The 15,679-nt window shown below is 42.1% G+C and overlaps 1 protein-coding gene across 1 annotated transcript; it reads right to left on the minus strand.

Moving 5' to 3' along the window:
* Positions 1–4,087: 4,087 nt before the first annotated feature.
* On the minus strand, positions 4,088–10,092 carry LOC310777583 (keratin, type I cytoskeletal 19-like). Its single transcript, XM_083637954.1, has 9 exons — positions 9,735–10,092; positions 9,058–9,186; positions 8,429–8,511; positions 7,959–8,115; positions 7,582–7,746; positions 6,511–6,633; positions 5,596–5,828; positions 5,448–5,506; positions 4,088–5,252 (listed from the first exon to the last, which is right to left on the minus strand). The coding sequence occupies exons 1-9, from the start codon at positions 9,984–9,986 to the stop codon at positions 5,146–5,148; spliced, it is 1,308 nt and encodes a 435-aa protein (XP_083494080.1). The 5' UTR covers positions 9,987–10,092; the 3' UTR covers positions 4,088–5,145.
* Positions 10,093–15,679: the final 5,587 nt, after the last annotated feature.

The following is a 15,679-nucleotide window of genomic DNA, read 5'->3' on the forward strand; positions in this document are numbered from 1 at the left end:
CAATGGGACAGGATTGACAATTCCGTGAAAACAGTCTAGAGGTCAGGAGACATAATGGATAGATTATTTTGCTTCATAATATCATAGATTATTCAGATATTTACAGGTCGGTAATGACAGATTTGATATGTTTTGACAGTATATCCTTTATAACCTTGATGCTTTGTATATATTTGTTTTCATCTGAAGGTGACCTCAAGTTTCATTGTGAGCCTCGCATTCCTTACGTGAAGATAGCCATTTGCCTGGTTATTATTGTGAGTGTGCTGATTCTTGCAATATTGCTGTACTGGAAATGCAGAAAAGGCAACCCCCAAGGTAAGGACACAAATTACTATTTGTCTCAATACCCATTTTGCACTTGTGTTTGTGGGCAGAAAAAACAGATGTCCATATTAACGACTGTATGGCAATGCGCAAAATCTCATTGTTCTTTATGTTGATTTCCAGGAACGACAGAAACTGGGATGGAACCGTAAGTGCATGTTCACCAGATAATGTGACTGCTGCATGACGATGTTTGGCTTATTGCCATTGATTCCAATTACAATACAGTAGTAGCACACTGAGGTCATGTGCATTAGGTGGAACATATTGCTTCCAGCAGTGATGGGAATTTGTAAATGTAACAAAATCTCTGCTGATAAGGAGTAAGACACAATTGTACACTTGTAATGAGAAACTATTATTGATCATTATTTATGCAATTCCCCATCTACATTGCCCTAAAATATTCTTTGTACAACGCTTTACGCTCACAACCTTGCCTCCGTTAACCCTCTTTTTCCCCTTCCTCTCTTTCTATTTGTCATCTGTGTAGTGAAGAGGCAATGGAATTGAGAGGAGGATCGACTTCACCTGATTCAAGTTGACTTTTCTGATTGTACGGGACTTGGTCAACGCCTGTTGCAATGCAACGCAGCTCAATGGGGACAGCATGGTGCTAACGTAATCCCACTGGGAACCAAATACCCTTATGTGTTGGTGTTTCAGCCAACTTAGTAGCTTCCCCGCTCCCCTCCAAAAACCCTTTTACAAAGGTTTTGAGGAGTTTTAATCATCTGTGGTCAAAATGTTTGAACATTTTAGAGGCTTTTCCAGACTGCCAAAGAGGGGGGGGAAACAGAGACTGTGAGACGAGGATGAAACCTTTTGTCAGGAATGAAGATGCACAAGATACTGTGTTATTTCTTTTTATTATTATCGCACTTTAACATTTTCCATGAACATCATCCTGAAGTATCTTATATTTACAATTTAGTGCACATATCTTTACTGGAATGATCAATGACCTTGTCAATATGACCTTGCATGGGGACAGTCAACAGTATTCAATTGTTTTTGTTTTGAAAACAGTCAAAGGTTATTCCTCTCACACATACTATATATATATATATATATATATTTGTTTTCCAACCACGAGAAACCAGTTGGTAAGATTTAACAAACGGCAACTACTTTGGCGTATGACTCAATTGTAAGATGGTGCACCTCTCGTGGTGAGCATCTGTATAGGCTAGGATATAGAATCCCCCCCACCCCCCCGTGGGGGAGTCAAGACTCATTGGTGGCGGACTGGGGAGGTAGGTGGGGCGAAACAAGAGCTCAGTGGTCCCACACAGCTGAGATGCTAGCTACTGCTATGATTCGGCCAGAGAGAAAGGTGAGCTAAAATATTCACTACTAGGATGAAACTGGCGACGGCTGATGGCATAACTGACGTCACGGGCTGATCAGATATGAGAATATGGAATATGGAGGTCGGTCTTCGTGGGCTGAAATTCCGTCTTATATATATATATCTATATATATAGATATACTGTAGATAGATATATGAGGAATAACCTCATAACATACACAACACATTGTTGATTCAGGTACTAGTATTTATATTTCATTGTGTCCAGGCTTTTAGGTTTTGAAGTAATTATGCCTGTCATAGGAGCTGTAAAAACTAATGAATGTTGTGATGGCCTCTGAATTCATATGGAGATGGGCATGCTAGATTTTTTTTTCAGGATATTTAATGTGAAAAACTGTGTTGTTTAAAAGTGTTGTACATTATCTATAGGCCCTAATATTTTCTAAGCAAAGGAGTGTCATGTATGCAGGTACATTGTAAAAAAAAAATACATTGTAAAAAACAAAACATTGAAAAGCGGTCAGTGATTGCAGTACAGTGGACTTTCCAGCACATACTGAATACAAAAAGGGAAAATACGTTATTGTTTCACTAAATTGCTGTTACTATGACCCTATGAAATCCGTTTTATTCTGTTTATCTCTCCCCCCTTCCATTGTAATTTCCATTTTTCCACAAATTTGCAATACTGCATGTTTTACAGTTTATTAAGTTTTTAATACGAGGGATCAGCCAAGCAGCATTTTGGTGAACAAACCGTGTTTGGTGGAAACCTATGGAGTGCTCACTCTAGCTCCAGCTGTGCGGTGTACACTTTAAAAACTGCTACAGTTCACACAACGTTAACATGCATATTACACATCAAACTCTCGAGCTACTTCTGTATGTATGTATAGTTTTTGAGATATTAACGTTTGTTTGGCACAACTCATACTAGTTAGGGTTAGGGTGTTTTGCGGTGATTTGTTGTTGTTGTGACGTCACACTGATTCCTCGTATTATAAGTTCCAAACTGTCCCATAGCAACACAATTCCATGAAGCGTCTATAGGGCCCTACCTTGTTTAATCCTGACCACTCAAATCGGGTAATCCATTTATTTTCCGCACCTTTTCAAATGCCATCGGTTACTTGAGTTCCACTTGTCAAGTGAATAAGCTTTTTGTCTGTTATTTACTCATTTTCTAAAATATTTATTTGTTTTAATTTTTGTCTGAATAGTAAATTATCTAGTCTTTTTTAGTGTTTTACAAGTTACAACCCCCAGCAACACAAGACACAAAACTGCTTTTTTCCACTGACAGTAACATTAGTAACTTGGCTGTCTGAATGTGTACTGTGTGTGTTCTTACAACTTCCAGGGTAATTCTTGGGGACTTACCCAACTCTGAAGGGCAGCTTTCATTTCTATTTCTCAATAATAAATCTATACAAAAACCTTCTTTGTCTTATTTTTGTAGGTTTGAATTGTTTCACTATCATTTTGACCTATGGCTTCTTTCTACGTATTTGATACTAGGTTAAGTTTATTTGATATGGACATCACAGAGCATTGGAGATGTAACATACATGTATGCACACACAGTAAACCAGATACACAGTGTTAAGTGTACGCTAATTTTCAACACCTGTCCACATGCGACTCCTACACCAAGGAGGTGTAGTAGAGGTGTGTGTGTATAAATGGCCGCAGACAGTTAGGGAGACGGGGAGGAAAGAACACTGGTCAAGAGCTTGACAGTGGCTTTCACTCACTGAAATCCATCCATAAACATAGAGTTCTTAAAACCCAACTCAAGTTGTTTTTCAGATGCAATATCCATTACAGACACTAGATGTAGTACTAACACCACAGAGCAACAGTGAGTCTCCTCCCCTGGCTGACTGGCAGAGAGGCCTGGTTAGTGCAGTGAAATGCTGTGATTGATTCTAACCTTGAATGGCGAGAACTGGCATTTGGGGGTCCCCTCCTGTTGTGAAAACGGGGTCCCTGGAAAGATTATCTCCAAAAAAACTCTAATCGCTGTAATATTATTATTGATTGAGATTCATTTAGGTGGTGAAGTCTTCAATTACCTGGGTGTTGAATTGAATTGAATTGAATTTTTATTAGGAATATCATAAAAGTATCACATTTTCAAAATAACACATAATCATTTAAAAAAAACATGACACCACAAATTAAAAAATCCCAGAGGATAGCACTTAAAGCATTAATTAAAACACTTATTTCCAAAGTGGTCCTCGATGGTACCTATACAAAGACACAACATACAGAAAACAAAAATACATAGGCCTACACTATAAAAACCTAACCGCCTTAAATAATGTAAAATAAAAATGAAAAATATCACCTGAATAATAAAGGGGACGGAAAATAAAGGCACTTTACAAGACAGGCCAGAGCAGACTATTTGCGGAGGAGACTGAGGTCCTTTGGACTGCAGGGGGCACTACTGAGGGACTTTTTTTTTGTTTTTTTTACTCTTCCAGCCATCTTCTATGCCTGGAGTGGTCTGTGGGGCAGCAGCATCGACAGCTGACAAGGATAGACTGAACAGGCTGGTTAAGAAGGCCAGCTCTGTCCTGTGGTGCCCACTTGACCCAGTGGGGTCAAGGAATGATAGCTTGCCCATCATTCCTGAGGAAGAACATGTCCCACCCATGCAGGAACACTGACGGCACTGGGCAGCTCTTTCAGGTTGCTTCTCCCACGGCGTGGGATTAATAAAAGATTATCTTATGTTGTTTCAATGTGATTTTGAAATGGAAAAATAACAAACAGCCAACACCTTTTGGACGACACACAAGCACCTATGAAAATATATGAAGATATTCAGCCTCACTAGCCTGAACACATTTTTGTCATGAACTAGCCTGCGAGGGCAGCGTCGTTCTTATCCGCCTGGGGAATGATTTTTTTCCCACCTTTATTTATTCAGGGGAGCTCACTGAGGACAATGCTCCCCTTTTCAGGAGTGCTCTGTTCACAGTCAAGGCAAAAAAGTGAGGTGCCCGTGCTGCACAGAGCGCTGTTCCCTTGTTTATACGTTTCTTAATGAATATATATTGCATGCACACTGCATGTCCTTGGGTCCCCAGCAATACATCCGCCAAGTGTGAAGTATGGACGAATGGTTCTCAAATATCACACACACACGCACGCACGCACGCACGCGCACACACGCACACACACACACACACACACACACACACACACACACACACACACACACACTCACATAACATACTCCTCACTCATTGACATACTCACTCACTCACTCACTCACTCACTCACTCACTCACAGAGATTCCTTGCTTTATAGTGTGATTTCAATTTTGTGTGTGCCTTAGCCTATAAAAATTGACAAGCCAATAACTGTATTTAACAGGAAATTATGAATTCGGCAACTATTACTGGTGCCTATCGTCAATTATTACGTCAGTTGCCAAATCACCTTTAAAATGTTTAGGCGCGGCACAAGTCACAAGTGAAATGCAGTTTTACTGAACTTCCTCCATTTGGGTATCCTCTTCGGTAGACACCACCTTTCCATCGACAAGCATATCCACAACGATCTTCACCCGCTTCTGGATGTGGCGTTTGTTCTCTGTAGAGATGCAGAACAAGCACAGTTAATCATGTGAAATCAGAGACTGTGTTAGAACACTAATGGTAAGTTATTGTTATATTAGAAGATTAGATTCTCTATAGATGGATGGATGGATGGATGGATGGAGATCAGTTGAGTGACTATTATTATCTTCATCTATACTGTACAATTTTGTAGTATAGTGTTTCTCACCTTTCACCTTCTGCACCTTCTTCTGCACAACTTTCTCCACCTGGCTGATGACCACGGTCCTTTGGAAAGAGCAAGCAAGAATAGTATTGAAATGCTTTGAAAGGCTTTATGAAACAAAGTGCTCCTCATATTATATGCTTCTGCTCACTTCTGCCCTGCCCACCGCGTCTCTCCCCCCAGCAGTCTCCTGTACTCGGCGATCTCCAGCTCCAGCCTCATCTTGATGTCCAGGAGCAACTTGTAATCTGTGGCTTGCTGCCTGACGCTGATGGTCAACTGCTGCAGCTCTGCCTCCAAGGCGTGGATTTGCAGCTGCAGTTGGCTGAGCTGCGCGCTGTATCGACCCTCAACATCTGCCCACCTCTGCTGCGTGCGTTGTTTCTGCAGGAAGTAGGAGGAATTGAGGTATCTGGACAAGTTCTCAAAAGAGAGTGATGCTTCTGCAACTCCTCTAAACTGACAAATGAGACCACGGGCACCGGACCCCCATTTGATAAGATTTTGTCCAAGTGTCCCCCATCTGATTTTGCTTTTAGATGTTTTATTACAGAACGTGTGTGAAACCCATGAATAGTTACACATTCGGTCATTGTGTTCTGATTTTTGGAACCATAGCCCATATTTGTTACTTACTAATGATGATGTTGATTGGTCAATTCCTGGTCATTCCAGTCAGCTTGCACAGACAGGAGCGTGAGCCCTTGTATTGGTTTGTGGCTAACTGGAGCTAATATGAGGAACAGCATGGATCGTGCTGAGAAATGAATCTACCAATCAACATCATCATTGGTAACTAGCATATAGGGCTAGGGTAAAAACAAACAAACCCTGAACTAGCCCTTTAAGAATGGAATTATAGAGAACACCCTCAATGACCCCATGGGGCTCCCGGGACCCAACTTTGAGAACTGCTGTAGAGGATACTTCTCAGAAATATCTCTTCTTAATCAGGTTGTTGTTACACACCTTGTTGATGCTTGGCATGTTAATTGATATTAATTAACTGGTAATAAAGCCTGCTTCAGAGAATATACGTGACATTATGTGAGAGAATGTGGCCCACCTGGGACAGCATGGCTTGGAGCTCAATCTCCAAACTCTGGTAGGTCCTCTTCAGCTCTGACAGCTCTTTATGGGTGCTCTTCACCACTGTGGTGCTGGTCTTCCGGATCTGCAAATTGTCCACCTTACACACACACACACACACACACACACACACACACACACACACACACACACACACACACACACACACACACACACACACACACACACATTAATACCTTGATATCCTCGCTGTGGCTGGAGGCATTATGTTTTTGTGTTGTCCGTCATTAACGCGATATCTCAAGAATGACTGGAATTGCTTCAAATTAGGCTCAAACGTCCACTTAGACTCAAGGAGAAACTGATTAGATTTTGGTGGTCAAAGTTCAAGGTCACTGTGACCTCACGGACGCCATTTCCGTACTCGTTAACATATCATCTGAGGAATGCCTTGATGGAATTGCTTCAAAGTTGGCTCAAATACCCACTTGGACTCAAGGAGGAGCTGATTAGATTTTGGTGGTCAAAGGTCAAAGTTCAAGGTCACTGTGACCTCATGGACGCAATTGTCATGCTTGTTAAAGCGATATCTCAGGAATGCCTTGAGGGAATTTCTTCAAATTTGGCTCAAACATCCACTTGGACTCAAGGATGAACTGATTAGATTTTGGTGGTCAAAGTTCAAGGTCACTGTGGCAAGAGGCCATAGCTAGGGGATAGGAAGGGTGTGTAGGGGGAGTGGCTAGGAGGTGTGGGTGGTGGGAAGGGGCATGGTTAGGGGAAGGTGGGGCTAGGGAAAAGGAGTGGGTGGTTTTGGGGTAGGGTTAGGACCATTTTCCATGTTGAAAATTATTAGCCGTGTTGTTGAGGTACTCCCAAACATTGCCTAATGTGCCATAAGGCTGAACGGCCACACCACTGTGCTGTGGGCTTCAAGGTATTTGTGCTTGTATGAGTCTGGACAGACATGGACTGCTGACTTGTTGGCGGAGGCATACAACCGCGATGCAGTATTTCTAGTTTCAGCCGAATTTGTGGCGTAACATTTTGAGCACACACATGGCAGCGCTCCCCCATCTCATCTCACCTTATTTTGGAACCATTTCCCCACCTCCTGCTTGTTCTTCTGCGCCACGGCCTCGTACTGCTTCCTGATCTCCTGCACGGTCTTTTGCAGGTCGGCAGACTTGGTGCAGTTCACCGCCACGCTCACACCACCGGCGGCCTGCTGGACCCACAGCAGCCGCATCTCCTGCAATGGGGATCAGGGACACTTTGAACTCCTGCCCCTTCAAGGGTGGCAGAGTCATGAGCCACCGTCGCCACCAGATGGTGCGATTGCACTTGTTAGTGAGAGAGTAGTCGTGCGAAGCCGCCCCTCCTGGCATGTCATCTCTTCCGATCCCTATTGAGAGAATGATGTCAAAACAGATCAATGTCTCTGGGGTGGAACACAGTGCTCACCTCCTTGTGGTTCTTCCTGCAATACACCAGCTCCTCTGTCAGACTTTCTATCTGGAGCTCCATGTCGCTGCAGGACAGAGTCAGGCTGTCCAGGACGCCGCGCATACGGGCTGCGTCGGCCTCCACCATCAGACGCATGTTCAGCTGGGCCTCAAATCTACAGAGGGAAGAAAGGTAGAGTCACAGAGGCTATATATACATGTTGTTTACTGTAACTCACACTGTACTGCATAATGTTTCTTTTCATTCATAGATAGCACTTTTGTGACTTTGTAAAGAAAAGAGTTACGGTACACTTACAGAATATACCAATAGTTGTAGGAAATCAATTTTTTTCTACATTTATTATTGTTATATCATAATGAGATGATGAGGGGTGTGGCAAGTGTTTATTTTGTCTTTTGTCTTTTTTTTGTATCAGTGTGAAATTAAATGCATGCGACAACAGATGAAGACAATAACAAAGCTACTTCATTTTGAAGTCGTCCGCAGCCAGTATGACGTTGTCGACCTGCAGTGTCAGCTTATGTTTTCCTGTAAAGCTCTTCATGATCTAAAGGAGAGAGAAAATGGCTAACCATCAATCATCTATACACTTCTATTAGGCTATATTCCTGTACAGATACATGATACAGGGCCTAGTTGAGTTGAAAAGAGACCCTCTTAGGGTTGTAACCACAATCTGTTGACATTTTCATGAAAGTAAGTGCAGTTAATGTTGATTAGGCTTCTAGATGATAGACATTATAAATACCCCATGAAATTGAATATTTACTTCCTGGATTTGATGGATTTCCTGTTGAAACAGGATGTTGGGGTTGGACATGAGGGATCGTTCAAAGGTTTAGCCGTTGTTGTGACCTTTGACACTACAGTATGTGGCTCATATTCCTTGCATCTTTCATCAGGCACATTTTGTTTGGAGCATCATAAGACGAAAATGACCTGCCTAGGCCTACTGGAGCCTCAATGACAGAACAGCTGGACTATTGAGGCTTTCAGGCACTGTTTGGACCAGAATGTGTGTCCCATCAGACAACACATGCAATATTATTTTATTGGACCTTCAAATAAAATAGCCTAGTAGTGCATAGCTTACTTGAGCCTGGAGGTCAGCGATTTTGTAAAAGTAGACGGTGAGGTCCCTGCTGTCGACAGGATCTTTCTTCGCACAGAAGTCTCTGATCTGCAGCTCCAGCTTCCTATTGGCTGCCTCCAGGGAGCGCACCTGTACACACAAACACAGGGCGTGGCAGCTTCATCCATCCCATCTGAGACTGATGTCAGACTAGTAAGATGTTGTGACTGTGAAAGGGATGCATATGATTCATGAATGGGTTTGCTTAGCTTTGTGTCAGTGGCTTGAAATGTAGGCTGTGAACTGCTTCAGAACCACAACATGTCAAAATCAGTCAGAATTTTAAGAATACTGAACAGTTCTGCTGAAAACTGCACATAAACTCTTAAACTGGAGAGTGACAGATTATACAGTATGACATTGCAGAAGATGTGCATTGGGTATAACATTTTCTTTCTTTTTTTTAGTTTTAGAGTTTAGTCTAGAGTTTTTGTGATTACTTGTGTGTTGTATTTTTGTAGCCTAATCCATCATTAGGTTAAAAACAGAATGTTGTTACTTTAATCTAATCTAATCAATCAATCAATCAATCAATCAATCAATCAATCAACCAACCAATCAATCAATACATAAAGTTATTGATTGATTGATTAATTAATTACTTCCATCATCATCATCATCATCATCCTGGTGGTTACCTTGTCCAGGTATGAGGCCAGGCGGTTGTTCAGGTTCTGCATGGTCCACTTGTCGTTGTTGCACAGCGCCACCTGGCCGGGGGAGAAGCTGCTGTGGGAGGAGACGCGGGTCCCGCGCCCCCCTGCGCCCCCGTACACACTGGACGCGGAGGACAGTCGTGACTGTCGGGACCGGAGCTGCCTCCCACCGGTGACAGCGCTGGAGCCGCCGAGACCGGGGAAGCCGGTCAACACAGCTGAATATGCAAGCATGATGGACAGAGATGGATGGCAGTCTGACTGGAGGTGGTTCACCCGGTTGGAGATAGCAAGCAACCAGAGTCAGCAGGGCATTTAATAGGATTTGGAGGGTGAGAGGGAGTGGTCACGTCATGTGCCAGCAGGCTAGTAGTCTCATTTATGTGTGCATGTAGACACTCCTTTATGGGAGTGTGCACTAGACACTTTGAAGGTGACATTTTTGACAAGTCAAACGGATAATCTTCCAATGGCACGCGGATAATGGTTTTCTTATTTCTGTGTATATAACACTTAGAGGAGGTTTTGATAACGCACATTACATTTAACAGGTTGAAGCTGGTCAGGCAACTTGGGCTTGTCTGGGAATCCACCAACCTTTAGGCTAGTGTAGCTGGGACTGATCAACCTTTAGGCTAGTGTAGCTGGGACTGATCAACCTTTAGGCTAGTGTAGCTGGGACTGATCAACCTTTAGGCTAGTGTAGCTTGGACTGGGAGTTTCTTTTGGTTTTACTGTGACCTTTGATTGGAAACAAGCAGAACATACTAAATCAATTAGTCTTTCCCCCCTACTTCCCCCCCTCTGAAATGTGTCCCGTATATAGCCAATATTATCCAGCTCGGCCTCAGAGTAAGACACACTCAAGGCTGGCTCCATTATAAAGGGTTAAAAAAAGGTGATATAGTCCTAAAAGTGGTGACTTGTTTCACTTTAAACAGCATGCTCATGGTTTCACCATGAGCATGCTGTTTAAAGGGAACATTTGCAGTGTTGAAGCCGTTTGTTTACCAGCATGCTGATCCCTCGTATAATAGTATAATAGCCTAGATCAGTGGTACTCAACTGCCCTACTCAGGAGCCACGCTGATACAAAAAAAAAAAGCTTTGCAAGAGCCACACTCCAAAAAAAGTCCCTTTCCTCACATTATTTTATTAGATTTGTATGTATTTATTTATTTTAAGTAGGACTTAAAAGAGCCACAACTACCCATAAAGGAGCCGCATGTGGCTCTAGAGCCTGACTAGATCATAGGTTTTTAAAGTTGGACTAGATCAGGGGTCCTAAAGCTCTCCTCTCCTCCTAAAGTACCTAGCACACACACAACCTGGAACTTTTACTAAAGCTCTCCTCTCCTCCTAAAGTACCTAGCACACACAACCTGGAACTTTTACTAAAGCTCTCCTCTCCTCCTAAAGTACCTAGCACACACACAGCCTGGAACTTTTACTAAAGCTCTCCTCTCCTCCTAAAGTACCTAGCACACACAACCTGGAACTTTTACTAAAGCTCTCCTCTCCTCCTAAAGTACCTAGCACACACACAACCTGCAACTTTTACTAAAGCTCTCCTCTCCTCCTAAAGTACCTAGCACACACACAACCTGGAACTTTTACTAAAGCTCTCCTCTCCTCCTAAAGTACCTAGCACACACACAACCTGGAACTTTTACTAAAGCTCTCCTCTCCTCCCAAAGTACCTAGCACACACACAGCCTGGAACTTTTACTAAAGCTCTCCTCTCCTCCTAAAGTACCTAGCACACACACAACCTGGAACTTTTACTAAAGCTCTCCTCTCCTCCTAAAGTACCTAGCACACACACAACCTGGAACTTTTACTAAAGCTCTCCTCTCCTCCCAAAGTACCTAGCACACACACAACCTGGAACTTTTACTAAAGCTCTCCTCTCCTCCCAAAGTACCTAGCACACACACAACCTGGAACTTTTACTAAAGCTCTCCTCTCCTCCTAAAGTACCTAGCACACACACAACCTGGAACTTTTACTAAAGCTCTCCTCTCCTCCTAAAGTACCTAGCACGACACACACAACCTGGAACTTTTACTAAAGCTCTCCTCTCCTCCTAAAGTACCTAGCACACACACAACCTGGAACCTTTACTAAAGCTCTCCTCTCCTCCTAAAGTACCTAGCACACACACAACCTGGAACTTTTACTAAAGCTCTCCTCTCCTCCCAAAGTACTTTTACCTCCGCCTAGACATTGAGGACAGGGTTAAAGAAACATTCCAAGGCAATGTCTGGGAAATGGAGTTGTGTTTTTCCATTGTGGGCTTCTGGTTGGGTTCCTGCTCTCATTCATCTTCTGTTTTCTTTAAGACAACTATATAAATAGACTAGTTCTGTCCTGTCATGCTGATCAACAGATTTAAAAGGCTACCATTCTTCCAAATGTGAGTGTAAGCTCACTGTGCGTGTGTGTGCTTCAAAAGATAATCTTTTACTTTAAATGTCAAATTCAAACTCAAAGGGAAAAACAAACTTTAACATGCTTGCCAGAGCCAGTCAGCATCTATGGAGAACCGCTTTCAAAATGCACATCTGTTACAGATTGCAGGGTATTTAATAAATAAATAAATAAATAAATAAATAAATAAATAAATAAATAAATAAATAAATAAACAAACAGTAACATCATCCATAAGATTCTTAAAACTCAGTAATGTACGCCATTTACGATTTATTTTTTATTTTTAGATTTACACTTTTTCTAGGTTTGTTATCATTCTGTCCAAACATGATCAATAAAGTTTTGATATGTGTACAATTACATTTGCATCATAATCTCTACATAACAATGTTTTGATTTAACCTGATCTTCTGTTGTTCTGAGCTATCCAACACGTATTCTATCACGTTCTTTCTTCAAATGTATACTGCGGTCTGACTGCTGTGTTTACTGTACAGTAACAGCAGCCTATAATAGAGCTAATTTGTACAATACAATAACACGAAAGATTCAAAAGATGTAACTATTATTAGGTATTATAAAGGGACACGTCTGACTAGACCTATCTTGTCATCATTTTTCATTGCTTACCTTGGGGCTAACACATTGCACTGTTTCTATTGTGTTCTTACTGTGCTGTGCCAGAGGCTACTTTTTGTTCATGTTGTAAAGCTTGTATCTGTATGTTAAAAAGCACACATGCTGTGCTGTTAGTGGCAAGTTTTCCCAGACTACAGTGTAAAGTAATAAAGTATCACTCAGTGCCCTTTCGTAAAATGTGTGTTTTTGGCTTTGTTGTTGTTGTTGTTGTTGTTGTTTGTTTTTGTTTACAAATATAGTGCTTGTGTTTTTATAGGGACATTGTTCATATGCAACGAACAAAGGGCAGAGCGGACAGATAGACATATAGAGCAGCACTGATTTACAGGGAGGGTGTGTTCAGAAACAACGATAAAGAAATTGAGGATGGCCTCGAATGACTGCATCACTCTAAAGGCAGCAAGGCGAGGCACGTTTATTTGTATAGTACATTTCATACACAGAGGCCATTCAAAGTGCTTGACATAAGATGGATCAAAAGAATGCCAAATGATATAGCCTACAAAAACTTTGCGAGTGGAGTCATGTAATTATATCTTCGATGATACATTATTGTTAGTGAAATCTGAAAGTGTGCTCTTACAGATTCATCCTTCGGGTGACCCCCCTCCCCCCCAACCCCTGCCCACTCAATGAAGTCACTTTGTCACTTTGGATAAAAGTGTGTGCTACCAAATGGGAAATTCAATTGTAAAATAGTTCAACGATGTTCATCATGTCTTCATTTATAATTAGACGTTTATGTTTTCTCGTGTTCAGACGAGAGTGACTCGTCGAAACTTGTCAAGGAGAATAAAAAACATCTATAAACCTATGTCGGAAAACACAAGAAAACATAAACGTCAATTGTAAAATGTAATTGCAAATGATGAAGACGCTCTTTATGTTTGTGAGGACACGATGCGGGCCGCCCATAGGGGCCGCCAGGTGAAAATAGTCTGAAAAGACAGATCAGGGGCACTTGATATAGAAGGTGTTGGTGTATTATTACATCTGGATCAGATAAACAGATTGTCTGAATGCTTTTCAGATTTCACTGATGGGTGTGTGTGTGAGAATTGTATTGGCATTTAGTGCCGTGCCAGTCAGTCTAGCAAGAGGATTTATGACTCAGGCCAGTGATGATTGTCTCCCTAAGCTTATAGGTCACAAATCATACAAAGTCATTGGGCAACATGCCATGAACTAGTAAGTACTGAGTGCATCATGGTTCAGTTTACTGTAGGGGAGACCCACTTTGTCTGCTAGTAGGAATCATTTTAACTTCTACTATAATATATCACAGACTTCATTGACATCAAAGACAAAGATACCGGGGTGAGTGTACTAGATGGTGTACGTTGTAACAACAACAGTAAGGAGCAAAAAATTGAACCCAGATCATGTCATTTGAATTAGAACAGCTCCAATGATAAATGTATGACTTTAAATAACATGACTGAGTACATTGATCCTTTTCATGCACGTGTGCACCACTATTGTAAAGTGTTACCAATATATTTCCTTCCTTATATTAATGCAATAACCTAATAATTAAATTTGTATCTCAAATCTTTTCTTTCCTGTTTTCCATTATAAAGAGAAAACCGCACACTGTAGCTCCCCTTTGCAAATGTATTTACCCGTGACGTTTCGAGCTTCATGCTCTGCTTCAGACAAACAGGAGCTACAGTGTGCACTGCAGTGTCCTCTTTTCTCTTTCCCTGGTGTTTTGATTGGGTCCAGCACCTGCCTTGAAGACTGTTTTGCTTTTTTAAATGTGCGCGTCTCTTTCACTGTTTTATACTGTTTTCCCATTATAACCATTGTTCCAGAGTCGGACTACTGTATTACCCACACCAGCTCATATACATGTAGGTCATGCTGGCATCCCCATCACAGACAACAAGATGAATGTTTTATTCTTTCGGCTGTTAACTAAAACTAAAATAGGCCTTGTGATTGGTCACACTGCTCGTTACGGGGAAGTGATTATATTACTGTAATGCAGCACTGCCTGCATGTCATAGAAGCTGGGCTCTGATGTGCTTGTCTGCTCTCTAGCTCAGGGATAATCAACTTGCTTTGCCAACGGGGGCCACTTTTTGAACCAGCAAGCAGAATGTTAACAAGCAATAATCAGAGTGAGAATGCAAACCCCATACCCAGTGTATTGCAGGTACTGTACAACAAAAGGTACAAATTCAGTTTCTTCAATTCCGTTCAGAGTAAACGCTCTTAAATGATCTCTCTCCAAAAGAAAATTAACCTGCTTATCCTGTGTGCACAAAGTCGACCTGTTTGGTTAAATTTATATCATATAAATTAAGTACATATATTTGCCTGGGTGGCAAGCAGGCTGCAATGCTTGACAATTTAGCTGGAGCTCAGTCAAACTTGATTTAACATTAGTTTTCAATGTGAATTAGAAAATGGTCAGGGGGCCACTCTGCACCCTATCGGGGGCCGCATCTGGCCCCCGGGCCGCAAGTTGAGTATCTCTGCTCTAGCTGTTTGTGTGGGTGCCTAAGCGGAGGTTAGGGGTGACCAGCAACATCAGGCAACACGTAGGCCCAATTCCAATCCGCCCTCTTACTGCCTCAAGCCCTTAGAGGCGCGTTCACGTGAAGGGAGTGAGGGTTTAGGGATGTCCCACAGTGAAATCGCAAAGTGAATGAGGGCTCGGAGTGAGCCCTTTCTGCCCCCTTACCGTAAGGGAGCAGCTATGGCCACTTACGGAAAGGGAATTGCCCACAATGCATAGCGTTGTGACGTATAAAACGGGGAAGGCTGCAAATATCTGTCAAAAAAATAAAACAACACGCGCGAAACGAACGCGGTGTTTGCGAGTGCGCTGGAATGCCTTAATTGACAAT

This window comes from Poromitra crassiceps (assembly GCF_964638095.1).
Source record: "Poromitra crassiceps genome assembly, chromosome: 5".
Taxonomy (NCBI): Eukaryota; Metazoa; Chordata; class Actinopteri; order Beryciformes; family Melamphaidae; genus Poromitra; species Poromitra crassiceps.

Bases quoted from the DNA above. Each gene is read 5' to 3' on its own strand.
- LOC310777583 (XM_083637954.1), bottom strand. From the start codon at position 9,986: ATGCTTGCATATTCAGCTGTGTTGACCGGCTTCCCCGGTCTCGGCGGC. The intron at 8,512-9,057 runs GTAAGCTATGCA...TCTCTCCTTTAG, and splicing joins TCGCTGACCTCCAGGCTCAA to ATCATGAAGAGCTTTACAGG. The intron at 5,507-5,595 runs GTGAGCAGAAGC...CTCTTTCCAAAG, and splicing joins ACGCGGTGGGCAGGGCAGAA to GACCGTGGTCATCAGCCAGG.